The sequence below is a fragment of the Bos indicus genome, chromosome 5, assembly GCF_029378745.1.
Source record: "Bos indicus isolate NIAB-ARS_2022 breed Sahiwal x Tharparkar chromosome 5, NIAB-ARS_B.indTharparkar_mat_pri_1.0, whole genome shotgun sequence".
Classification (NCBI taxonomy): Eukaryota; Metazoa; Chordata; class Mammalia; order Artiodactyla; family Bovidae; genus Bos; species Bos indicus.
In genome coordinates this window covers 2,192,721-2,220,013 of record NC_091764.1, presented here as the reverse complement: position 1 = coordinate 2,220,013, position 27,293 = coordinate 2,192,721, and the positions used below count along the sequence as shown (strand labels likewise).

General features: G+C 39.8%; 1 protein-coding gene across 2 annotated transcripts in view; it reads right to left on the bottom strand.

Annotated features, from left to right (window-relative positions):
- The window catches only part of TRHDE (thyrotropin releasing hormone degrading enzyme), a 449,137-nt gene that overhangs the window by 279,077 nt on the left and 142,767 nt on the right, over positions 1–27,293 (bottom strand). For both annotated transcript variants that reach the window (XM_070788822.1, XM_070788823.1), the window contains exon 3: positions 23,657–23,783. In XM_070788822.1, the coding sequence (XP_070644923.1) occupies positions 23,657–23,783 (127 nt within the window). The remainder of the gene's footprint in view (positions 1–23,656; positions 23,784–27,293) is intronic.

Below are 27,293 nucleotides of genomic sequence, written 5' to 3'. Positions count from 1 at the left end.
CACCAAATAAGTCACTTTCTGACTCAAAAGGCTTGCTATTCATCTGTTAATATGCTAACACAAAGTGAAAGATTCCCATTTATTAGATTAAAAAACCAAGGTCCAGAGAGATTTTTGCCCAAGATTAGATAGTGAGTTAGTGGTTGTGTGAGAAATTAATTTAAATTAACTGAAACCATTGCACTCCATTTTCTCCCTTGATAGCTTATTCATCTACATTAAAATAGACAATTGAGAAACAATTGAGAAACACAGGCATAAAGAATCTAGAAATGTGTCAGCATCTATCATTGAGAGTTTCCTCTTTTTTAGTTTTTTAAATTTTACTGATTTATTTTTGGCTGCACTGGGTCTCTGTTGCTGCGCATGGGCTTTCTGTAGTTGTGGCGAGCAGGGGTTCCTCTCCAGCTGCGGTACTGGGGCTTCTTGTTTCATCGGCATCTCCTGTTGCAGAGCATGAGCTCTAGGGTGCACGGGCTTCAACAGCTGCAGCAAGTGGGCTCAGGAGTTGTAGCGCAGGTGCTTGGTTCCCTCGTGCAGAGCGAGTGAGTGAGTGAAAGTCGCTCAGTCGTGTCTGACTCTTTGCGACCTCATGGATTATACAGTCCATGGAATTCTCCAGGCCAGAATACTGGAGTGGGTAGCCTTTCCCTTCTCCAAAGGACCTTCCCAACCCAGGGATCGAACCCATGTCCCCTGCATTGGCAGGTGGATTCTTAACCACTAGACAGCCAGGGAAGTCCTTTACTCTTATTTTTTAAAAAGCAGTTTGGTTTTTAAAGGGATAATAATGACTGTACTTTAATAAAGAATAAAAATAAAACTTTTTAAAATTAAATTTCCACAGGAGTCACCTAAAGTCCAGTGAAAGGAAGTTATTTTTGCAGTTTATATGTCTTGTCAATTACAAACGAGGTTTAATTTGAACTTCCTACATGCAAATTTTAGCTTTTGCCAAGAATTATAGCTTCTGTGATTTAAAAAACTGTTAGTAACTTACAGCTTTGATATTTATGTTCTTATGTGGATAATATAATAAATTGTTGCTGTTGATTAGTCGATAAGTCATGTCCAACTCTCTGTGACTTCATGGACTGTAGCTTGCCAGGCTCCTCGTCCATGGGATTTTCCAAGCAAGAATACCAGAGTAGGTTGCCGTTTCCTACTCCAGGGAAGCTTCCCAACCAAGGGATTCAACCTGGGTGTTCTGCATTGGCAGGCAGATTATTTACCACTGAGCCACCAGGGAAGCCTTGATATAATATATAAATCATCTCTGTTTCCTATATTTTATTAAGCAGCAAAGGAGTAGTTTGTAATTATTATCATTAAATAAGCAAAAACTTATCAAGTTCCACATAGAATTATTCCAAAAAATAGGTACTGTATGCATGCATGCATGCTCAGTCATGTCTGACTCCTTGTGACCCCATGGACTGTACCCTACCAGGCCCCTCTGTCCATGAGATTTTCCAAGCAAGAATACTGGAGTCAGTTGCCATTTCCTCCTCCACGGTATCTTCCTGACCCAGGGATCAAACCCATATCTTTGGGGTCTTCTACATTGGCAGGCGGATGCTTTACCACTGAGCCGCCTGGGAAGCCAATTATTCCAGAAATTAGAACTTGACCGACTTACTGGATAAAATGGTTTCCTAAGAAGAATTAGATAGTCTTTCTTCTCTTAAAAATTCAATTTCATGATCTAATGTTTAGGAGATTCTCCTTAGCCACTTTGTGAAGATTTTTCTAACATTGGCCTTTAGGTAATACTTTGATATTAATTTTTCTATTAATTTGGAAAGAGCTCAAGCCTGGACTGGTAAAAATATTTCTATTAAAATTAAGTATGTAATACTTCAATCCACACCTTTTGGAGAAAGAGGAGAGTGAAGAATAACCCACCAACCCCCAACCCATTATGAAAACTTCTGCTTGCATTTTTTGTCTCTATTGGAGTTCAAAATAAGGTTTAATTTTTAAATTGGGTCTTGCTGACCCAATAATTGAGACATTGACCAAACTTAGAAAAAGGGAAAAAATAGTGAACTAGCGGTAATTTCGGAGAAGGCGATGGCACCCCACTCCAGCCTAGTGGGCTGCCGTCTATGGGGTCACACAGAGTCGGACACGACTGAAGTGACTTAGCAGCAGCAGCAGCAGGGGTAATTTATAATCAAATACTGATATTTCAATAATTCACTTAGTGAATACATGTTTACTGAGCATCTTCCTCCATCTAGGGTGGAGGAAGAAAAAAAATTCCTGTTTCTAAGTTCTTCTGACTGGTCCAAGAGTTAAAGTGACACGAGGCAGATTAACAGGAGAAAATCAAATTTAATTACATATTTCAGGGATTCTATAAGAGTATGAGGTTCGAGGACAAGTTAGACAATTAAAGCTTATATGCCATCTGAGAGAAGGAGAAGAGGGCAGGGGTTTGGGACTTCAAAGGAAAGAAAGGCAACTTATAGGAAGATGAAAAAAGAGCAAATATTTGGTACACAAAAGTTTGTTGGTAAACAAATGTTTGGTGTGCCACGCAGAGATGGTGGGACCCAGAGAGGACTTTATAAAACAGGCCTTGCTAAGTGTCCCCCAGTCTATTATACCTAGCTAATACTATACTGTATTTATGGTGATGGTTCCTCTTCCTGGAACAAGCCCTTTATCTAAACATCTTTAGGCAGTTAAAGGGAGGAGGTAGAAGCTCTTCTCGAGTCTTTTGTGTCATAAGAACAATCATCCATAAATAATCCTCAAGACAGACATATTTTGGGGTAACAAGTTATGTTCCCCTATATTGGGCACTGAGAAATCATTCATGGTTAAGATAAAATCCCCACCCTTATGAAATTTCCCACAGAATAAGTAGACACTATTACATAAATGGCACAACTTACAATACAATGGCATATTCATGCTATAAAGAAAAATAAATACAGCCAAGGAGACAGAGTCTAATGGGTAGTTACTTTTGATCAGATCATCATGGAATGTCTCTATCTCTGCTAAGAGGTGGCATTTGAACATATTCTCCAAATTAGTCTCTAGTGAAAAAGCATTTCAGAATGAAGGAGCAATAATTCAAAGGAAGAAATGAGAATGGTGCATTCAAGAAGCATAAAAAAGTCATATTAATAGAGATCAACAAGCACACAGGCAATGATGGGTCCTGTCAGAAAGGTAAACAGGAGTCAGATCCCAGACAGCCTCATAGACTGACATAAGAACTTGCCCTAAATTTGAAGGGAAGCAACAGAGAAGGCAATGGCACCCCACTCCAGTACTCTTGCCTGGAAAATCACATGGACAGAGGAGCTTGGTAGGCTGCAGTCCATGGGGTCGCTAAGAGTCGGACATGACTGAGCGACTTCCCTTTCACTTTTCACTTTCATGCATTGGAGAAGGAAATGGCAACCCACTCCAGTGTTCTTGCCTGGAGAATCCCAGGGACAGGGGAGCCTGGTGAGCTGCCGTCTATGGGGTTGCACAGAGTCAGATACGATTGAAGTGACTTAGCAGCAGCGACAGCAACAGAGGGAGTGCAGGGGTGCATCCTGCAGGCATGCAAACCCTGTGCTTGCCCAGCATTAAAACCAAAGAAACAGCCCTGCAGTCAGCAAGAGGCATCAATGGTTTAATACATGGGGGAATCTTACACATATAAAGCAAAAAGTTCCCACGTACACCCCATCACGGACAATAGGCTGCAGGCAGGACGGGGCAGCAGCCTTCCCTAACAGGGAGAAGGGAGACTACCAGTTAGAGGGGAACTAACCTCAAGGCGGCTCAGCAATTACCAGGGAAAAAAGAAGGCACATCTCTCCCAGCCCCTTGGGCTAACAACCTTCATTGGGCAGATGTCTTCTCTTTGATAAACTGTCACAGTGGAGCCTTTCTGATCTAAAAACTTAGAGAAATCCCTACGTGGGGCCAGAGTCACGTCCATCGGCACCTACTGATTAGGATCCATCATTAAGAGGGAAGGTCAGTAAGGTGAGTCGGGTATGGGTGCCGCAGGGACTGCTGGAGTAGCGGGTGGACAGAAAGCAAAAGAACAGCCATTTTGGGTGGCGTGGTCATCAGGGCAAGACTGATGGAAATGTCATTTATGTTTTTAAAAGCTCACTCTTGGTTGTTGTTTAACAACAAAATTGGGTAGTAGAGAATGTTGCAAAAAACTTGCAAGAGAAAGTAGTTTACAAGTTGGTTCAATAATCCAGGAGAAAGAAGATGGTAACACGGACCAGGGAGTAGCAGCAGAAACAGGGAGAATGAGTAAAGCACAGGATACACGTTGAAGATAAAAGCCTACAGGAGTTGCTGCTGAACTGCACGAAGGCTGTACAGAAGACGAATCAAGACTGACTCTTCAATATTTTACCTAAGTAGCCTGTATATGGGGCTGCCGTTTGTTAAAATGAAGATGGAAGATGGAGCAGGCTCGGTGGGGAAAACAAGAGTTCTAAGGTGAAGATGTTTATGTTTGCCCATTTGACATCACAAATGTCAAATAAATTAGAGCTCAAAGGTCAGAGGTGACTTAGTAAGCTTCATGCCTGCTCAGCCCATGTTTTTACAGCTTGTGCAGCAAGAAGGTGCCATTACCTGCTGTACACCTATTCCTGAGAAGCGAAGCGGGGAGCAAGGGAAGGGTGGGGAAGGAGGGTACTTAAGCAAACAGTCAATTTCAGGGGACACATCTAATGTTTCAGAACATGTCACATTTTTTAAACTTAGCAAATAGCAAAATTGAGGATCTTCCCTGACAGTGTCAGATTTTGTGTATCTGCTTTCAAACATATCAGCCACTGAAGATGAGATTAAAAAAAAAAAAAAAAACCTACAAATAAATGATTACAGAAAAGGAGATACGCTGATCCTCTTTCTTAGACAGCAGTTGATTTATCTTGAACAATACAGTGCTGTGTTATAGTTGACATGCTTTTTGTACTGAGCCCAGACAGTGAATCTCAGACCATCGAGCTCAGATGTGAAGTGTGTCGCAGGTACTGCAAAGATGTTACTACAAATTTCAAGAAAGTTAAAGCTTACTAAGTCCTTTCTCTCTTTAAAGATATAGTGGAATCAAGGTTAATATACCAAGACAATTCCCATACTTTTGCTTTCTGCAATGCTTCATGGGAGAGAATGAATGGGTTGGGATGACAATTATTAATTTATCTGCCTTGTGTGAATGTACTTAGGCAGCTACAATCCATGAGGCTACAAAGAGCTGGACCTGAGTCAGCAACTGAGCACGCATACACTACCCATTTGCGTGCTGAGGGAAGCAAAGTTTAAGAAATACTAGTTTAGAGAATTGACTGCACAGACAGAAATGTTGAGATGAACAATTTTCAGGCCTATCTTAATGTGCTAGTTTAAATGTGTTAATAGTCACCAGTGTCTAATAAAGGGGGCAAGACAACACTTCTTGAGCTCTCAAATTCTAAACACTGAGAAATCTGACTCATAGCCCAGATAACAGGTAGATCCTAAACATGCCACTTTCAACAGAATTTAAAGGAGAGCATTTATTTGTGACCTGACTTTCACCCCTCTCATTTCCCAACACAATTCTTCCTTTTCTTAGGCATAAAAAATTGCGTAAGAAAAACACTGTACAAAGAAGTCCTAATTAGATTTGATTACTAGCTTCCTTAATAGCCGATCAAGCCTATTCAACTCTGCACCATCAGAATCCCAAGCATCCGGAGCATCCCTTGGCATCTTGAGTCTGCCACATTTACATGTATACATTCCTTCATCCAATTCAAATTCACATCTATTCAAGCTCTTCCATTCTACCCTCTGGAACTTCCTATGTATCATTAGCAAATTCTCTTATCTCCTTCATTTCTTTTCTGAGTGTTTTTTTTTTTTTTTTTTTCTTTCTAGCTCTAATTGAAACCTGGCTATATCTTGAAGGACACTCTCTGAGATGGGGCTGACATATTTCACTTTCCATGACATACAAGCCTGGAAGTGTCATCCTTGTTGTTTAAAGGTATTATACTTACAGGCTAAGTAGCTTCTCTACCATCACCCTAAAATTCTCAGTTTCCTGAATAAATGCCAGTGATACCACCTGTTTCCTGAATTCATCTGCCGTTGCCTCCAGGCATCGCATTTCATTAAAAGATGCCTCATTGGTGACCCCAAAACAGTGATTTTCCAGCATTCTTCGGTCATCCTACTTGGATGTTTCCATGTTCTCACTGATAACCCCCAAAGACCCTTGAGAGGCATTGATCTTCTTAGCTCTAGTGTTCTCCACTGACCACATCCAGCCAATGCTTTACACTGGACATTGTCATTTCCAAAACTTTTATCACCGAGACATGTCTTCATTTCAAGCACTGCACTCCTGTTTACAGCATCCTGTTGTTCACAGCCTTGTTCTGCCACTTCTGCTTCAGTACTTCATCCTCTTTCCTGGGATCCTCAACCCATTAATTCTGCACATTTTCAAAGCCTCTCTTCCTCTCACACCCAAAGTCTATGATTTTGGATAATTTCACACAGAATTGCTGATATAGGCTTCATCAAAATTACTTAATAAAGAGAGGGAAGGGATGGCCATCTTTCCATCATTCTCATCTGGCAAAACTTCTACCCCTTATACCCAACATTACACCTATCCCGTGCCTGCACTGACTTGCTAATGGTATAAACTTTAAATTTATGACCATATAGTGGGCCCCTCTGCTGTGCCACAGTTATACTGTATTTCTGTTTTCTTATGCTCTCCTATCCTCTAAGACAATTACCTCACATCTCTCCTCTCCTAAATCTCAGCTATTTCCCACTATCTCCTTTCTTAATTTGAAATAAGAGGTTGTAGAGAAAAATGGACATTGCAATCCTGACAAAATCAAAGCTTCCAGATATCATTCATTTTCACTGACAATGTGAAATAAATTATATAAGGGCATTTGATATAATTGCCTTACTGTGAATATGTAATCCAGAATATGAATATAGTATGTAATAATCAAGATGTGAATATACATATAATTGCTTCTCTTCTTTTCTCAGCTATTTGTAAGGCCTCCTGAGCTATTTGTAAGGAAGACTGAGCAAATGAACTGAACTGATATATGTAATCTGTATCTATAAATAGATAGTATAATATATATAGTATTGAGTTTTTAAGTTTATGGATTAAATAAATTGATATATAGCAATATTATACATTACTATATATTATAATATAGTATATACTTATTGCTTATTAATAGAAAGGCAAATTTCATTAATGTACATATTCTTTTTATGCTTAGGATCAAAACAAATGTCTTTAAGAACAAAGTGTACTAATTGTTTTGAATGTACCAATTCAGTTTAATTCTTTGCTGATGTTGTTCAGTCGCTCAGGTCAGTTCAGTTCAGTTCAGTTCAGTCTCTCAGATCTGTCTGACTTTTTGCGACCCCATGGACTGCAGCACACCAGGCTTCCCTGTTCATCACTACCTCCCACAGGTTGCTCAAACTCATGTCCATCAAGTTAGTGATGCCATTCAACCATCTCATCCTCTGTCATCTCCTTCCCCTTCTACCTACAATCTTTCCCAGCATCAGGGTCTTTTCCAATGAGTTGGCTCTTCACACCAGGTGGTCAAATTATTGGAGTTTCAGCTTCAGCATCAGTCTTTCCAGTGAATATTCAGGTTTCACTTCCTTAAGAATTGACTGGTTTGATCTCCTTGTTGTCCAGGGGACTCTCAAGAGTCTTCTCCAACACCACGGTTCAGTTTTCTTTATAGTCCAACTTTCACATCCATACATGACCACAGGAAAAACCATAGCCTTGACTAGACGGATCTTTGTTGACAAAGTAATGTCTCTGCTTTTTAATATGCTGTCTAGGTTGGTCATAACTTTCCTTCCAAGGAGTAAGCATCTTTTAATTTTATGCCTGCAATCACCATCTGCAGTGATTTTGGAGCCCAAAAATAAAGTCAGCCACTGTTTCCACTGTTTCCTCATCTATTTGCCATGAAGTGATGGGACCGAATGCCATGATCTTAGTTTTCTGAATGTTGAGCTTTAACCCAACTATTTCCCTCTCCTCTTTCACTTTCATCAAGAGGCTCTTTAGTTCTTCACTTTCTGCCATAAGGGTGGTGTCATCTGCATATCTGAGGTTATTGATACTTCTCCCGGCAATCTTGATTCCAGCTTGTGCTTCATCCAGCCCAGCTTTTCTCATGATGTACTCTGCATATAAGTTAAATAATCAGGGTGACAATATACAGCCTTGACGTACTCCTTTTCCTACTGGGTGACTTAAACAAAGATTCATTTTCTCACAGTTCTGGAACCTAGAAATCTGAGTTCAGGTTGCCAGCAGCATTACGTTCTAGAGAGAGCTCTCTTTCTTCTTCCCTTGTAGACAGCCATCTTTTTGTTGTGTCGTCATGTGAAAGAGAGAGATTTCACTCATTTCCTCTTTTTACACAATCACGGGATCTAATGGATTAAGATGCTACCCTTATGACCTCATTTGTCCTCAGTTACCTCTTAATTATCTCCCATCTCCAGATATACTCACAAGGAAAATTAAATCTTCCTTATGAGTATACACAATCTTCCTTCATTTGCATATGAATTTGGGGGAGATACAATTTAATTCATAGCAATATATTTAAGAAATTATGATTTGCTGCTGCTAAGTCGCTTCAGTCGTGTCCAACTCTGTGCGACCCCATCGACGGAAGCCCACCAGGCTCCCCTGTCCCTGGGATTCTCCAGGCAAGAACACTGGAGTAGGTTGCCATTTCCTTCTCCAATGCATGAAAGTGAAAAGTGAAAGTGAAGTCGCTCAGTTGTGTCCAACTCCTAGCGACCCCATGGACTGCAGCCTACCACGCTCCTCCGTCCATGGGATTTTCCAGGCAAGAGTACTGGAGTGGGGTGCCATCGCCTTCTCCGATTATGATTTGAGGTATACCCAAATTTCTGCTACAGACATGGAGTACTGGTTTTGTCCACTACAGAAATTTAGCGCATCAAGTTTCATACCATGACTTTATTAATATTAATAAAAATAGACAGGCTATATCTTAATGTACTTAAAAGCTAAATGATCACAGACATTATCAACTTACCAATTATTTTACAGTTTAGTGAATATTTTTCAGTCTGTAAAATAAAAAGAATTGCTAAACAATTTAAAAGCTAAAAACCAGTCTATTTTAGATTATTGGAGACACATTATAGGTCATTCGTGAATTATTTCCCATATGAAGGTAAAACCCATAAGGAAAAATATAAAGCCAATAAAGAATAAATCTAAGTTATAAACCATTAAAATTCTTCCAACTGAAAAAATGGCATTTGAGACCCACCCTCTCTTTCAAAATTACCCTTTAAAAGCTTAAGAAATGCCCTAAAGGCTTCATTTACAACAACCATGCTAGATTTGCTCTGCTTGTATACTGCAACCTCCCTTACAGGCTAAGGTTTGTTTCACAGTTCAGTCTGTTTTACATTTCAAAGTCCATAGCAGAGGTATCAAAATTCTCAAAAGCAGGAATGAAAATTTTAAGCTAAAAGATGGACCAGTAGTGCATTTTCCATTTGAAATCTTTCAAGAAGTTTTAGTCTCAATCCTAGATCCCTGTAGTGTCACAGTAGATAAAGTCATAATGTTAAAACTGTAAAAATAGCTGATTTTATGGTAACACTTCATTCTCAAATGATTATATCACTTCTATATTAGCCAAAATTTTTTCTAACATATTTTTGCTTGTAATAATCTCTTCATATCCAGCAAAGTTGAATTTTATATAGTTTATTGAGGATCCATCTCCTATATTTGAAAAAGAGAGTAAACAAAATATGTATGCCTCACTCAGGTTACAACAGCACATCTGTGTCTCACCCTACAAAACTGTAAGTAGATATTCTATGGTTTTTGGCTTCCCTAGTGGCTCATATGGTAAAGAATCTGCCTGCAATGCAGGAGACCCCTGGGTTTAATCAGGGAAGATTCCCTGGAGAAGGAAATGGCTACCCACTCCAGTATTCTTGACTGGAGAATTCCATGGACAGAGGAGCCTGGAGGGCTACAGTCCACGGGGTCATAGAGTCAGACATGCCTGAGCAACCAACACACACTCACACATACACACACACAGACACACATAGGTTTACTACATTTTCTTATCTGATAAGATCAAAAGACCTTAGTGCCAAAGGCAAAGGGATGCCCTGATTATGATTATCACTTAGAAGGCCTAAACCTTAGAAACAATAATAAATCAATAAATAATCACTGCAAATCTTTACAGTGGAAACCTGAAAAGTTCTGAATTAGATAAAGAACACTGTCGCAATTACACAGGGACAAAGGGGAAAAAAAATTTTTTATGACTCTTTCTCTCCTCAGAGCCTAGTGCCTTAATTGACTTTTAGATACTTAACCCTAATTTACATAACTATCCCTCAGTCTCAGCTTCTTGAAATGAAGCTATTTGGAAAAACCTTCTGATTTAAATAGCTAAGCTATTTTAGCTCTCAAGTTTACAGCGATTGTCACCTTTCTTTTAAAATTGCCTGACTGGCACTGCATCCCCAGGAATAGGCAGCAATTCCCAGCCTAGACTTTAATGAAATGCTCCTCCCTTTCTTTAGGGCTTTGGATTGCAATTTGGCTATAATTAATTCCAGATTGACCAATAGCCAGTGAAGGACGCAACTCACTCTCAGAACAGGATTATTACAACCATTATTTTGTTCTCAATACAGCTGTTCCATCTAGAAAACACAGAAAATACTAACTATTTATCTTGCTATTTAATTGCAAATGAGCAAGAAAAGTGAAGGAGCCACAAAAAGACTGTGCCTTTTCATTGTAGATACACAGAAAAAGTAAGCCACTTTGGGGTTGTCTGGGATGAGAGAAAGCTCATAGTTTTTCAACCTTGTCATAATTTTCTAAACTGTAGTTGGGAGGAACTGACATCAAAGCTTTACTTGAAGGTCTATCATAAAGTAGTAAACTCTGTCGCTCCTTCCTTCAAAATACTCAGAATCTGCGCAAATCTCACCACCTTCACTTCTATGATTCTGGTTCAATATAGTATTATTTCTTGGATTAATGTAATTGCTTCTCTCTGCTTTGTGCGTGGCTCCCCTCCTCCCACCTATCTATTCCTTACGAGACAGCCATGTGAGCCCTTAAAATGTAAGTTATGGCAGATCATGTCTGCTATGGACTGAATTATATCCGCCAAAATTCAGACACTGAAGCCCTAACTCCCTATGTGATAGTATTTGGAGATGGGGCCTTCTGGAGGAAGATCATCAGGCTTAGAAGGTTAAAAGAATGGGTCCTCATGATGGGATTAGTACTCTCATCAGAATAATCACCAGAGCTTGCTTTGTCTCTCTCTGCCAAATGAAAGGACTCATCCAGTGGCTCAGCAGTAAAGAATCCACCTGCAATGCAGGAGTTGCAGGAGATGTGGATTCAATCCCTGGGTCAGGAAGATCCCCTGGAGAAGGAAATGGCAACCCACTCCAGTATCCTTGCCTGGAGAATCCCATGGACAGAGGAGCCTGGTGGGCTACGGTCCATAGGGTCGCAAAGAGTCGGACACGACTGAAGCGACTCAGCACACACTCGTGCCACGTGAAGACACAGAAAGCAGGTGAGCGCCTGAAAACCAGGAAGACAGCTCTCGCCAAAACTCAACCATACTGGCACCCTGATCTCAGATTTTCAGCCTGCAGAACTACGAGAAAATAAATTTCTGTTGTATAAGCCACCCAGTTGACGGTAGTCTGTTATGGTAGACTGAGCCTCTAAAGAAATGCCTTTGCTCAAAATAAAAGTGCATGTCGTTCAATGGCTAACCAACAGGACTTCACCACTCGGCCCAGCTAGCTCTCAGACTTCATCTCCCCTGACAGTCTCACTCACTCTGCATCAGGCACACTGGTTCTTCAACAAGTCAGATCACCTCTTCCTTAGAGTTTGCACACTCTTCAGGATTTTGAATCAAGTGTCACCATTTCAGCAAGGCATTCCCTGACCATCCACTCTGTTTAAAACTGCAACCCTTCCCCAGCCAACATTTCCAACACTTACTTCTTTACACTATAGTCTCTAGTTATTAATTTCTAACTATATAGTTTATTGTTTGTTTGTTTCTCTCCCCTATTAAAATATAAGCCCAATGAGGATGGGGATTGCTGTCTCTGTGATGACCTGTATATTCTTCAGTATCTAACAGAACAGTGTCTAGTATACAATAGATATTCACAAATGTCATCAAATACATGAAACAATGTTGTTTTCATTTCAAAGAACAAGGAGAAAAAGAGTCAATAGACAGCGATGCTTATTTCATTTTCAGGTTGCAAAATCATCCCAGCTGCAAAGTATAGCCTCTTAATAGCCTCAGTCTAGAACTACCAAGATAATGATCCAAAAACTCAATACTTCTAGTTATCAGCTCACCCATTTTTCACCAACAATTTCCAATACATAAACTCTAATGAGACAGTGGCTCAACTACAACTAATTCATCTTTCACCTCTTTTGTCCATATTTGCCAAAAAACAAACAAATAAGAAAAGAGTTCCTTCGTAGTTTAACTGTTGTTGTTGTTGTTTGGTCACTAAGTCATGTCTGACTCGTTTGCAACTCCATGGACTAAAGCCTGCTAGGCTCCCCTGTCCACAGGACTTTGTAAGCAAGAATACTGGAGTGGGTTGCCATCTTCTTCTCCAGAGGATCTTCCCAGCTCAGAGGTCGAACCCACATCTCTGTGTTGGGAGGTAGATTCTTTATCATTGAGCTACCTGGGGAGACCACATCATCACCATTTCTTTATTTTTAAAAAACCATATTTTATTCCTTCACAAAGTAGTCAAAGATTTGCCTCTTTTTGCTTTCTAATGTGGTAAAGACAGTTTACAGAGGAAGAAGTTGGAGATTACTCGCTCATTCAACAATAGTTTATTGATCATTTACCTTGGGTCAACCACTGTTCTAGGCAGAGAGGACAGAGCAGCAGACAAAGAGACCAAAATGTCTATCCTCACAGAACATTAACATGTGGCAGAGGAGGAGAGGTAGCTTAGAGACAAATAATAAAAGAAAACACAAATAAAACACATGTTGGGGAAGTAATTATAAGTGCTATGGAGAAAAGTAAGCCAGCAAAAAGACGTGGGGAGTGATCAGCAGGGCTGTGATTTAGCAGCAGGATCAAAGAAGACCTCACTGGAAATGGTGATATTTCAGCCATGTACATATCTGTTCTGGGCTGATGGAAGAATGAGTGTGAATACCCAAGGCTAGAGCACACTTGGTATGTTGGAAAAAAAAACAAGGATGGCGCTGCAGCTGAGACAGAGAGACTGAGCAAGAGAGAAGCAGGCGATAAAGTTGGAGAGGCCAGATCCTCAAGGGTCTTGCAGGCCAAAGGGAGAATTCTGGATTCTATTACTTTACTATTTTTTAAGATACCTTTTTTTTTTTAATTGGAGTATAATTGATTCTTGCCTGGAGAATCCCACGGACAGAGGAACCTGGCAGGCTACAGTCCATGGGGTCGCAAGAGTTGGACAAGACTTAGTGACTAAACCACCACATAATTGCTTTACAATGTTTTGTTAGTTTCTGTTGTACAATGAGGTGAATCAGTGTATGTATACATGTATCCCCTCCCTCTTGGGCCTCCCACCCCACTAGGTAACCACCGTACCAAGCTGGGCTCCCTATGATATACCACAGGTACCCACTAGCTACCTATTTCACACATGGTGGTATATTTATGTCAAATCTAATGTCCCCATTCATCCCAACCCTCCCCTCCCCCCATGTGTCCACGTGCCTATTCTCTACATCAGCATCTACAGTTCCATCTACAGCTCCATCTCTGTGGTGGAACTAGGTTCATCTATACCATTCTTCTACACTCCACAAATGTGTTAATATATGATATTTTAACGGGAATCCATTGGAATGTTTGAGCAGGAGTGAAACATCACCAGGTAAGTTCAATATCCTTCCCCAAAACTGGGTAAATTCAAGCATCTCATTTTCTCAGACCACTTTAACTTTACAGTTCAATGAGGTTGAACTGTTGAGCTAGGCAAGAATGAGAACAGTAGCTATGGAAATGTGAAGAAGTGATCAGACTCCAAACACATTTAGACTGTGGGGTCAAAAGAGTTTATTGATGGCTTAGATGTGTAACATGCAAGAAAAAGACACTAAATCCAAGGATTTTTTTTTTTTATCTGAACAACTTTTGAAGGGATGAAGCTCTCCTTTACTGAAATGGGGAAGATTATGAAGGGAAGAAGATTGTGGTTTAGGAATTGAAGATAAATTTGAGCATGTTAATTTGAGATATTCATTAGACATCCAAATGTAGATATCAAAGAGCCAGTAGGATGTACAAGTTTGGAGTTGAGGAGCAAGAACCAGGCTGGAAATATAAATTTGGGAATCCAGTATTAGCAGATGGCATTTAAGCCAAGAGGCTGGATGAAGTCACCACCAAGGCAGGTATCAAAGAGAAGAGAAGCAAAACCGGAGTCCTGGGCACTCCAGTATTGAGCAGCTAGAGAGGGGAAGAGGAGAAAAAATTAGACTTTCAAAGAATGTCCGGTGAGAACAAACAAACCCCTCAAACAGGAAAATGCATTGCCTTGAAAGACAAATGAAAAATGTGTTTCAAGGATTTGGAGAGAGCAACTGTGTCGATACTGTTGACAGCTCAAGATGAAGACTGAGAATTGCCCACTGGATTTGGCAATGTGGAAGCATTATTGAACTTCAGAAGAGCAGTTTTAATACAGTGTTGGGGGCAAAAGCCTGATTCAGAGTGCACTCAAGAGACAAGAAAAAGCAAGAGATTGGAGTCAGTACAGACGGACAACTCTTTCAAGCAATTTAGCTGTGAAATAATGGAGAGAAATGGCGTAGCAGCTGCAGTGAGTATGGATGTGTGTGGTTAGGTTGAGAGAAAGAGAATCACGTTTTTAATGCTGATGGGGAAAGACCCAATAAAGCGGGAGAACTGAGGATATAGGAAGGAGAAGAGAGAACAGCTGAAGGGATGTCCTTGAGCGAAGGAGAGAGAATGGGGCCAGGTGCACCAAAGGAGAAGGCGCCCATGACTGGACAAACACACCCACATTACCAGGAAAGAAAGCAGACCATAGGGCACAAGGCTGGTGCAGTGATGAACAACACAAGAAAATGCTGAAAGAAGTTATTTCCTGGGACCTCTCTGGTGGTCCAGTGGTTAAGAATCCACCTTGCAATGCAAGAGATACAGGTTCGATCCCTGGTCCAGGAAGACCTCACATGCCATGAGACAACTAAGCCTGTGCACCCCAATTATTGAAGACTGCATGCTTAGAGTCTGCACTCTGCAGCAAGAGAAGCCCTGACATCCCAATGATGGAGACGGAAATGGCAGCCCACTCTAGTGTTCTTGCCTGGAGAATCCCATGGACAGGGGAGCCTGGCGGGCTGTAGCCATGGGGTCACAAGAGTCGGACACGACTGAGCAACTAAACCTTAAATCTAAAGAACAGCCCTTGCTTACGGCAACTAGAGAGGGCCCTGACACACCAAAGAAGATCCAAAGTTATTTCCTAGTTTAAAAGCATAACTGAAAGGGCCAACTACCTCTGCTGTAATATGTAAAATAATGCTTCAGAGGCCTCTATAACTACGTTCTGATTAAGTTAAACACTTTCAAAACTTGCATTTGTTTTCAGGATAAAAAATCTTTCACAACAACCCTAATTAAATTAGTGGAAATTTATACTTAGGAGTAAATCCAAAATTGTGAAGCTCTGAAATTTTTAAAACTAGAGAAGGAGGGAGGTGGGTGGTAAACAAATTGAACGTGTCACAATATTGCAAACTAGCTAAATAATGATAAACTTCTCTTCCACTAGACTGGAAGCTTCTAGCAGAAGAGGCCATTTAAAATCCATTGCTGAGTACAATACACATAGTAACTACTCAATAAATGCTTGTCGAATTAATTAGTTAATTCAGTTCTATAGCTGGTTTGTGTTGCACTCCATCTGGCATACTTGTAGTTTGCTAGTTTATAGCAGTAACAATCTCATGCATCATTCCCACTAAAATGCATTGTTTTCACTGATTTGTTTATTTCTATTTTGCATTAGTAATTGAATATCATAAACACTGAGCATCGTATATGTGGTTTGCTTGCTAGTACAATCTTAGAAGTGTACAGCACGTAATAGCTGCAAAACAGCTTTACAAAAACAGCTTTACAAGAACAGCTAAATGGCCATATTATAGAATAATTAATGAAGGAGAAAATGCCTTGTTAAACTGTGTTAAAATAATTGTTAAATATTGAAGTAACTGTGTCCATTTTAATAGGGTTTGGTGTTGTTTCAGCACAAATGGTTGTCAGAATGAAGGTTAGCAACATATAAAAAATATTTTCCAATAAAAGGCATGATAACTGCTCTTTGGGTTGATGAGAAAATCACCACGTGAAGGGTTTCTCAGAAATAAATTACCTTCATAAATGGGAGAGCATATTTATTTGATTCCTAAGAGGAAGGAAAAGGATAGTCATTTGAAGAAACTTACTTCTCTATAGGACTTAGTAAACTAGAAGGCAAAGAACTGCTTCATCTGATTCCCTAAAAAATGCACTAGTAATGTTAACCCACAGAGAGACCTTTATGTTAGTTCCCATCAAGAAACCATATCATTAAATAGCTCCAGTGTATATTCAAATATTTTTAGGAATTCTGATTGAAGAAAACACTTTGGGAGTGAACAGACATTATACATAATTAGAGCAGATGATATAAAGACCATGTGCAGAATAGATAGCTAGTGGGAAGTTACTGGACAACACAGAGAGCTCACCTGGGTGTTTTGTGATGACTTAGAGGGGCGGGATTGGGGGCGGGATACGGGAGGGGGTGAGGGGGTGGGGTGCAGGGTGGGAGGGAGGGAGGTTCAAGAAGGAGGGAATATGCGTATACTTACAGCTGATTCACACTGCTGTACAGCAGAAACCAACACAACATTATAAGGCAACTATCCTCCAATTAAAAATAAATATAAACAAAAAAGAGCTTCTAGAGATTTTATTTTAAAAAGTAGTATTACTTGAGGCTATCAATGAAACATATATACACTATTCAATATTTACCTAATCAAAAAGAAGGTAAGAAAAGTCATAATTTTAAAAATTACATCTCTAATGATAACTATGAGATGTATTGATATAATTAAAATGAGAATAGTATTAAATGATTATCACCTCAAATGTACCCACTACTTAAAGAAAAAAGATATATAATCACAGAGAGTGAAATCTATAGCAGTCAACACAAATATTTTATGAAGGAAAAAACTCCAGTTTTACTATTCACAAATAGCAAATCCTGATCCTCATCACCATCACCACCACCTCCATCATCAACACCACAATAAAGAAATGGATGTATCTGTTATAGCTTAAACAAAACTCAATCATTAAAACTAACCTTTCTTATTCATGAAGTTCAGTAATGCAAGTTATCCCATAGCTTCTCTATTCCTTTATAGAAAAACAGACTTAGCTTTCCCTACCACACAGTTCTCAAAATGACTTCTCCCCTTTCTTCTCCACCTCCGACTAAAGTTGTTTCTTTTTTCAGGACTCAAGTAAAGATAAAGCTTCTTTTTATGTGCATTCCATGCCTACAGCATTCCAATGATCCCAAAGCCTTGACTACATGGTTCTACATTTTTGCCCTACAAAATTTTGGAGCTTAATTATATTCCATATAGTGTGAGTCTCTAATCCATTCATTCCTATAAATATCATATTCTCTCCTTAATAAAATCACAACCTCCCTGAAGCCAGAAATTCTTCTTACAAAATAACTATGCTTCCTCTACAAGTATAGCAGTGTGCCAGGAAAGTAATATATTCTTCATAAAAGCATGTTGTCTTTAAAAGAAATAATCAAGCAAACTCCTTTATAGAATGTACTGATTTACAAACTATACAGTAACAGCAAATAAAACTGAAAACTACTTCCATAATTAATGGAAATTTAATAGGATGAATAACAAAATATTCCAGTAGAAATCTGAGTCACTTTATCTGCCATCTAATTGACTTTTAAAGAGTCCATCATGAAAAAAACTTTTAAAATACACATCTTCTAGTAATGAAACTGTAAGTCATGCCTCTTTTTTAAACAAGTTTTCTATAAGAACCACATATCACTTTTTAACATGAACATGAAATTGACAAAAATAGCTATTCCATTATTCCTCTAGCAATCAAATTACTTAGTTTATTAAGGTGATTTAGATTTTAATTTCTGAATTCTCAAAATTTCTGGAATCTGTTTCACCAGATTCTTAAGATTCTGGAATTTAAAAACATGGTTTTGGGTTACAAATCCACTATTTCCTGCTGTGTGATTCAAAAACATAGTAACTTAGTGCCTAAATTTTGTCACCTGGAAAATGAAAAAAAGCCTCAAAAGTATGTAGTAAAGATTAAACAGGTTAAAAGATGCAAAGCCTTTAAGAATGGCCACACTTAATAAACACAAGCCCATTTGCTTTTGTAGTTATGTTCAATTGTTTTGAAGATAGGAGGAAAGATAAGTTAATTCTTTATATGTCTATAACAACCATCTTTTAAAGTAAACCTCCATGCCTCAGAGAGTTCTCGAGAAAATAGGGCATAGACCCATAGAAAGGCTTGCTTTACTATATCAAGTAGACTCTACACCTTACATTGCAACTTAGCAGTAATGAAGAGAAAATCTCTACAAACTTTATACAAATACTATAGTATCAGTATAAGTTTCCTTAGACTAGTATACCAAGCTCGTCTGTCCATGGTATTCTCCGTGAATAAGAATATTCTCCAGGCAAGGACACTGGAGCAGGTAGCCATTTCCTTCTTCAAGGGATCTTTCGGGACGAGGGATTGAACCCGAGTCTCCTGCAATACAGGCAGATTCTTTACTGTCTGAGCCAGCCGGGAAGCCTAATATAGTTTCAATTATCTAATAGATTTAAAAACAAACTCTTACACAGCACACACTGGCTGCCTATTTGGGCTTTAAAATGTTACAGGAATATTGTTATGCAACAAGGAGAATCAATCTTGTTCTAACAGCAAGCATCAGAATTTCTTTTAGGGAACTACTCTGAGAAACTACTTGTAGTGAAACTTAAATCCTTAGAGATGAGCTAATACGAGATGATGCAGTGGCAGAGAAATGTAAACTGTTCAGCATTAGAAATGAACAAGATTTGGGGAAGAGAGAAGACATTGCTGAGTTTATGACAGAAGAGCAAAGTGATATTTTTAAGAAAAGAAGGATTCAGTATTAGGTTTTAAAGGTTTGTTTTGGGATTTTGCAATGTCTAACACCATGACATTCACAATTGCACACATCTCTGCAAACCTTCAGTAGAGTCAGGTGAGCTGGTGGAGAGTGTTCTTATCCATGTGTTTCCTCTCCAGGTTTTCTAATGCAAATCAAAGAAAGAGGAAAGTTCCCATCCCCCTTGACGTAGCTTGGGACAGGAACAACAAAAGAGGTGAGGAAGTGATCTGTTCACAGAAACAGTGCTTATCAAGAGGTGAGCATTTTTAAAACACAAATATTTCTCCTTGTCCATTAGAACTCTCCCATGGGGAATTTTCAGAAATGCTGGTCTGTGGTCTGCACTCACTTTCTCTAGTTTCTGCATCCTCTCGCCAGTGTACCCCTATTTGCTCTTGAACATACCCATCAGGCCTCTGACCTAAAACCACTCCTGCCAAGGTCACTAGTTACTTTCACATGGTAGCCTCAGTGTATGATCAATTCTCAGTCCTCATCTGTCTTCGCTAGATGCCTGGAAATATCTCATATATCTGCTTCTTTAGGGTCTCAATCAGTGGCTTCCTCCCCATGGCCCTTCTCTAGCTCCAAATCTAACCTCTAAACATCAGGTCAGTCATTCCTTGCTCCTATTCTCTTTCTACCTGCTCTCACAACTTTGGTGATCCCATCCAGCCTCAAAGTTTTATCCATCATAACACACTGACAAACATGTGTCTCTAGCTGGATTCCTCAATCAATTTCCATATTCATAAATTCAACTGTCTACTTGAATTTCCTAGAAACATCAAGCTGCCACTTAAATGTTTAAAATGATCTCTTTCCACACTCCTTTCTCAGTAAATGACAATTCCATCCTTCTAGTTATAAGGCACAAAATCTTGGAATCACTCACAGTACCTCTCTTTCCCTCAGATCTCACGTCTGGCTCATCACTGTCTCTACTTCCAAGATATGCCTAGAATTGGACCACTTCTGACTATCTCACTCTTAAGATCCCAGTCCAAGCAACTATCATACTGTGCCTGCATTTTGCCATAGCCTCTTGGCTGGTTTTCGTGTCTCTGTCCTTTCTCCCAGGTCTTTCCATCTCAGCCATCATAATAGCTCTTGGTTGAGGGAGACTGTCACGCGCACTGTGGGACATTTAGCAGCACCGCTCGTCTCTACCCACTAAATGCCGGTAGTACACTCCAGCAGTCCCTCTTGAGTTATGAGAAACAAAAACATCTTCAGATGTTACCAAGTGCCTCTGAGGTACAAAATCACCCTTGGTGAAGGACCATTGCCCTACAGTGTGTTCAACCTCGTGAATACACTTTTATAACAGAAACCAGATAATGTAATACTTCTGCTCAAAACTGAACAATAAATCTCCGTCTTATTAAAAAAAAAAAAAAACTAAAATCCTTACCACAGCCTGCTGGCCCTACATTTGTCACCCACTCATCACTCCCTGACCTCATCTGCTATTTCTCAACCCATTAAATCACTCTCCTCCAATCATACTTGCCTCTTTGCTATTCCTCAAATACATGAAAGCCCCCATCTCAAAATCTGGGCAGTGTGTTCCTTCTGGCTAGAGTCCTTGCTCCATGATATCCCCTTGGCTTACCCCTTTACTCCCTTAAGTTCTCTGCTCCAAAGTCAGCTTCCCAATAAGGCTTTCAATATCCCCCCATTTAAAAAACTTCACCCTTTTCTCCATGCGCCATCTGCTCCCCACACTTCCTACCCCTACACTCCATCTCTGTTTTTTATTTGTCTAGTTTTGGCTGGGCTGGGTCTTTGTTGCCGTGTGCAGGTTTTCTCTAGCTGTGGCGAGTGGGGTCTACTCTCCAGGTGGGTGCACAGGCTTCTCATTGCGGTGGCGTCTCTTGCTGTGGCGCACCAGCTCTAGGGCACGTGGGCTTCAGGAACTTCGGCTTCTCATCTCAGTAGTCGTGGCTAGAGGGCGCTGGAGGGCAGGCTCAGTAGCTGTGGTACATGGCTTAGGTGCCCCGTAGCATGTGGGATCATCCTAGACCAGGGATCAAACCCATATCCCCTGCATTGCCAAGTGGACTCCCAACCACTAGACTGCCAGGGAAGCCCTGGCTTATCTTTATTGGCCCTTATCTTCATTTGATATGCTACGCTGCTGCTGCTGAGTGGCCTCAGTGCTGTCTGACTCTGTACGACCCTATGCACTGTAGCCTGCCAGGCTCCTTTGCCCATGGAATTCTCCAGACAAGAGGACTAGAATGGGCTGTCATTTCCTTCTTCAGAGGGGATAAAAAGTAAGGATTTGTCCAAATGCTTCTGTGCTTCGGAATTTTTATGTAGGGAGTATTTGGAAAGCATACTTACAAATCTGTTAACATGTGGCTCTAAATATCCACAGGTATATTAAAAAAAAGTAGAGCTTTCAGAGAAAATGTTCAAACTGCAGGGGCTGTGGAAATTCCACTAGATACATAAAAAGGAGTGTGCTGGGGTAAGTCAAATCATTCAATTATATATGCCATAAGGCAACTTACCAAGTAATAGTAACAGCAAACACAGCTCTTTTCTATGGATGAAAGCCCACATGGTTCAATTGTGAGTGAAAGAGAGGAACAGAATGCTTCCTGCTGCAAGCAGACAGTTATGGGGAACCCCCCGAGGTTATAAATTGAGCTCCTCTACTAATTACCGGTCTGAAGGGGACAAAGATCCACATTTTATCTCCCTTGCTGATGTGCAGCACAAGCACTGGTGAATTTTACATCAGGGTCAGGCTGGGACGTCCCCAGCCTGCTTTACTTGGAGGAGGAGAAGAGTGTCGCCCCATGCAAATGGGGTCAGGTCTTCCTTTCTGCCTTGGGTGCCTACCAGGGAGATGTCAGTACAACAGATCCTGACAGGGAAGTTGATATTGACGAGGGAGTAAAGAAGGCAGAGCAAAACAAAACACAGATCTTATTTGAAATAAAAATTTGTTTAGAAATTTGAAAGAAAAGCTTAGAGATTCAAGGTTACATGTTTCAAAAGACCTCAGAATTTTGTACCATCACTCATTAAAACTGTTCGCTGTACCCATTGACAACAACATCAATTATTCTATTTTCTGAATCGCTGATGGTAAGACCACTAAATCTACACAGCAGGCGGTTACTTTAGTGAAATAGGCCTATCTCCAGAGAGAGAGAAGAACTTGTGGTTCAAATGTTAATACTTTTGATCAGGTAAGTACTTTACTTTTGTCAGTAAGTGATAACTCTTATGTAGATGTTCATTAACAATGTTCCTGAGAAGGATAATGGATGGGGAAGAAGGGTTGAGGCACAACAAACTGTGACGATGTAATATTTCAAAACATGTTTTCTGAGAAGCAAAAATAACTTCAGCATTTCTAACGGATATTGGAGATATATATGTGATGGACAGGGAGGCCTGGCGTGCTGCGATTCATGGGGTCACAAAGAGTCAAACACGACTAAGCGACTGAACTGAACTGAACTGAGATAGATAGGTAGATAGATAGATAGATAGATAGATAGATATACACACATATACACCCTTTCTAACTTCCTGGAACATCATAGCTCACCCCCTGCAAAAGTAGCAGTTTCATTCAAATTAGGAAAACAAAATTCATTCATTTATTCATATAACAAATAATTATTGAACTTTCTTTGTAAAAGAAAGACATGTGAATACAATCTCCATCATTGCAATTTTCCTCGTCTCTTGCTTTTATTCTACTTACTATAACTGTGGACTCAAAATATGACTGACTGAATAAAAATAATCTAAAGGATAACCAATAAATTCATGTCTGACATCTGAGAATTAGGAAACAGAAACCAATCAATGAGTGCCTGCTTAGTGTAAAATATTGAATAGTTCTGGGAATCATCAAGACCTAACTTGAAATCCCAACTCCTTTTCTATTGGCTGTCTGAGTGAATTGAGACTCCCAAGTCTCAATTTCCTTATGTGGAAAGTATTCTAACAGTACCTACCCTCAGAGCAGTTACAAGGATTAAATGAGATGTTGGCAAGCATCCCTCCATAGTACTTATTCAACAAATTAGCTATTTGGGTTATCTTTTGGAAGCTTAAAGTTCCATAATGCCTTTCTTAATTCCTATGAGCAACACTAAATTTTATTTTACCTCTTCAGAAGAAACTATTTTCTGTTCTCATCTTCTCTAAAAATAAAACCCTTGGAATGTTTCAGATACATGCATGAATAAGAAATTCCACTTCCAAGGAGTCCTTCCAACACAATAACCAAGAAAATTCTTACCTAGTTTTGGCAAGGAATAGGGCACGTTAAAGTAGTCTTCATAAAATTCTATTAATCTCTTTGCTATATGGAGCGCATAGTCCCCGGATCCTCTTCTGATAGCATCGGGTCTTGCATACAAGCGTACCTAATTTAAAATATATATAAAAGTTACTTTAGCCTTTTGATACTTGAATTTTATCTTCCCCGCATGTATGAATCTACACAAATCACTTCAAATACTACAAAAATTAAGCTTCATTCTTGTTCATATATCAAAGCACACTGGGACTGAAATAACCAAACTTAAACAATTAAAGTAACCAAGTTGAGGAAGTCACAATTTCCCAGCTTTACAAGTTGACACAGAGAAGATTTATACACCTTGCATCAAAATAAATATTCAAAGTTATCACTTACATGTGCTTGCTAGAGATAGGAAGGTATGGTGGATTAGTATAATGGTTCCCTGACTATGTTGAAAGCAGGTAGGATGCGGTGACTCGGCAGGAGAGAAAATTCATGGTTTGTTAAAGATATACTGCAACAAGCTTTGGAAGTATTACCAGGCTGAACAAAAAACTAATTTATGCTTCTACTTTTCTTTGGAACCAACTATCCAACTGTCCTTATTCTCAATATGCAAAGCAGGAATAGAAAACTCTTCATGTACACAAATGATTGCCATTCTGGAAGGCTGTCTTGAGGAAGGCAACTGCTCCCAGGCTTCAAAACCAGCTGAAATAATTCATATTTCTAACACAATCCAGATACTTACTATTGATTTTCAAATCAAGCATTGTGTATTATCTAGTCCTTGGCCAAAAGGAGCCTGAGGCAAATAACATAAAACTGAACAAAACTAACAACTGTATAGAAAAGGTTAAAATGAGATTAGTTTTCTTAAAGCTTTCATAAAGCTATCCAGCATCTTTCTTTCCAAAGGCTAAATCTATTTTTCACAGATGTGGTCCCTAATCCTCATATCAATTCTATGAATAAGAAATATGTGCTTTGTGGAGCACTGGAGAGCCCCGCAGCCCAGGAGTTGGGTTTTATTCCTACTCTGCCATTAACTAAGCTGTGTGATATTGAACAAATTACTTAACCTCTTCCAGTCTCAAAAGTTCTCCTTTATAAAATGAAGGCATTGGCCACCAGCTGGTTGCTAAAGTGCTTTTCAGTCCTGAAACACATTACTTCCAATCCCATTTTACAGATAAAAGATCTTTGCAAATCACTAAAAACATAAATAGATGACTCTGCATGTGGAAATGGATATTTATATACAACAGGAAGACAAAAGAAAGCTGCACTCAATCATATAAAAATTGATTTTACAATTAACTCTTTATTATCCTTGCTTCAGGAAAGAGAACAGAGATGTGTGTAATCAAAAAGAACAAAATGTCAACAAAAATACATTCTGACTTTGCTAGAAAGATCTGTAATTCAACAATATATTCACCAAATTCAATGACTATTATGTACTGAAATTGTGAAATGCCTTCTCAGCTGACAGTCAAATGAAATAACAAATGTTGTTTGCAGTCACCTGCAGTTTTGGTTGGCAGGAGGATGAAACCACAAACTATCAGGAGACTCCATCTGCAACAGCAGAACCTAACACTCTCAGAGAGACAGTGGTCGCGATCTGCTACCCTTGACATCAACTGCTTATAAACATGAAAGGTCTTGAATTCCCAAAAACCAAATCCTAAGGAAAACATGAGTGCACAGGTGATTTATTAAGGAAGTGTTCTCAAGGGCAAACCTACAAGGGAGCAAGGGAAGCAATATAAGAAAGCATAAAAAGCCAAGCAAGGGTGCAATTTCAAGTGAAGTCCTGGCCTCGGCCTAATCCTACAGGGAGTCCTAGCTTGTAAATTGCACTGGCAAGTTTGTGCTGCCTTGAAGCAAGAGAGCTCCCATATTCCTGCTCCTCAGTCATTGGATACTGGTTACCAAGGGGAAAGCATTAAATTCCAGGCGTTTGCTTTTGGAGCATCTGGATGACATAGTTCCAGTGGCTCAAGGATAGTCCTTGGGAGAAGACTTCAGATGTGAGCTGTTAGAAGCAGAACAGGGAAAGCTGGGGGATGAGCACCCCAGACAGAAAGGAGACCTGGCCTGTGCACTGACAGCTCACACCACAGACGAGAATCGGTCAGGCCTGCATTCGTTCCCTCAATATTTATTTGGCAGCTGTTTTGCACCAGGGCCTGGACTAAGCCTTTTTAAATGAGTGATGAAAAAGACAGGTTCTCTAATTAGAGATGATCCAAAGCATTGCTGAGAACAAAAAGCAATAAAGGTGGAACTCCCATTCTCAAAGACCTTCCTATTCATAGGTAAATTAATTATAGTAACAGTGAATGGTAAAGTCTAAGTGCCAAGTGGATACTGAGGAGAACCTTCTCAGAAGGTTCAAGGTGAAGTAAATAGTAAATTCATATGCAAACCATAACCAGGACCATTGCAAAATAATGCAGCAAAAGGTCACTGATTTTACTCCTAAGAAACATCATTGATTTTGGTAGAAACATGGCCATTCCTATCAGTCAACTCTACCAGTCAGTCAAGCTATCTATACGCCCAGACAAGAGATGCACAATTAAATCAATCTAGTTGTCAAGATTTGATGGAAATGATCCAATTTAAGTGAGAAGCATACCCATGTTTAGTACAGGGTCTTCATTTGTTCATTTAAACATTTATCACATATCTGCTGTGTGCCAGGCAATGTACTAGAGAGTAGAAATAAAGAACAATAAAAATTTCTGCCACAAAGTAAGCAAAGCAATTACTCTTACTTCTCTTAAGAGGCTCACAATGTGGAGAACCAAACTAATCAACAGCAAAATACAATGTGAGAAATTGCATTTTGCCTTCCCTCCCGTTACAACCTGACCTCCTGTAATTTAATAGAACGAACACCCATTGCAAAGGACTGAGCTCCTGTCCAAGGCGAAACCATAGTCTATCCTTCCTGCCTTTTCAAAGACATTGTTCTCAAAATTCTCCCCTTCGTGGCCTGTATCACCAATTTAGGTTCCCATACTGGATCCTTTTCATCAGCAAATACTCTGCATCATTTCCTATGTTTAACAAAAAATCTTTCTTGACTACAGTTCCTCCAGCTATGGTTTCCAGCAAGAGTGTTTAAAAGACGCTTACTCCTTGGAAGGAAAGTTATGACCAACCTAGAAAGCATATTCAAAAGCAGAGACATTACTTTGCCAACAAAGGTCCATCTAGTCAAGGCTATGGTTTTCCAGTGGTCATGTATGGATGTGAAAGTTGGACTGTGAAGAAGGCTGAGTGCCGAAGAATTGATGCTTTTGAACTGTGGTGTTGGAGAAGACTCTTGAGAGTCCCTTGGACTGCAAGATCCAACCAGTCCATTCTGAAGGAGATCAGCCCTGGGATTTCTTTGGAAGGAATGATGCTAAAGCTGAAATTCCAGTACTTTGGCCATCTCATGCGAAGAGTTGACTCATTGGAAAAGACTCTGATGCTGGGAGGGATTGGGGGCAGCAGGAGAAGGGGACGACAGAGGATGAGATGGCTGGATGGCATCACTGACTCGATGGACGTGAGTCTGGGTGAACTCCGGGAGTTGGTGATGGACAGGGAGGCCTGGCGTGCTGCGATTCAT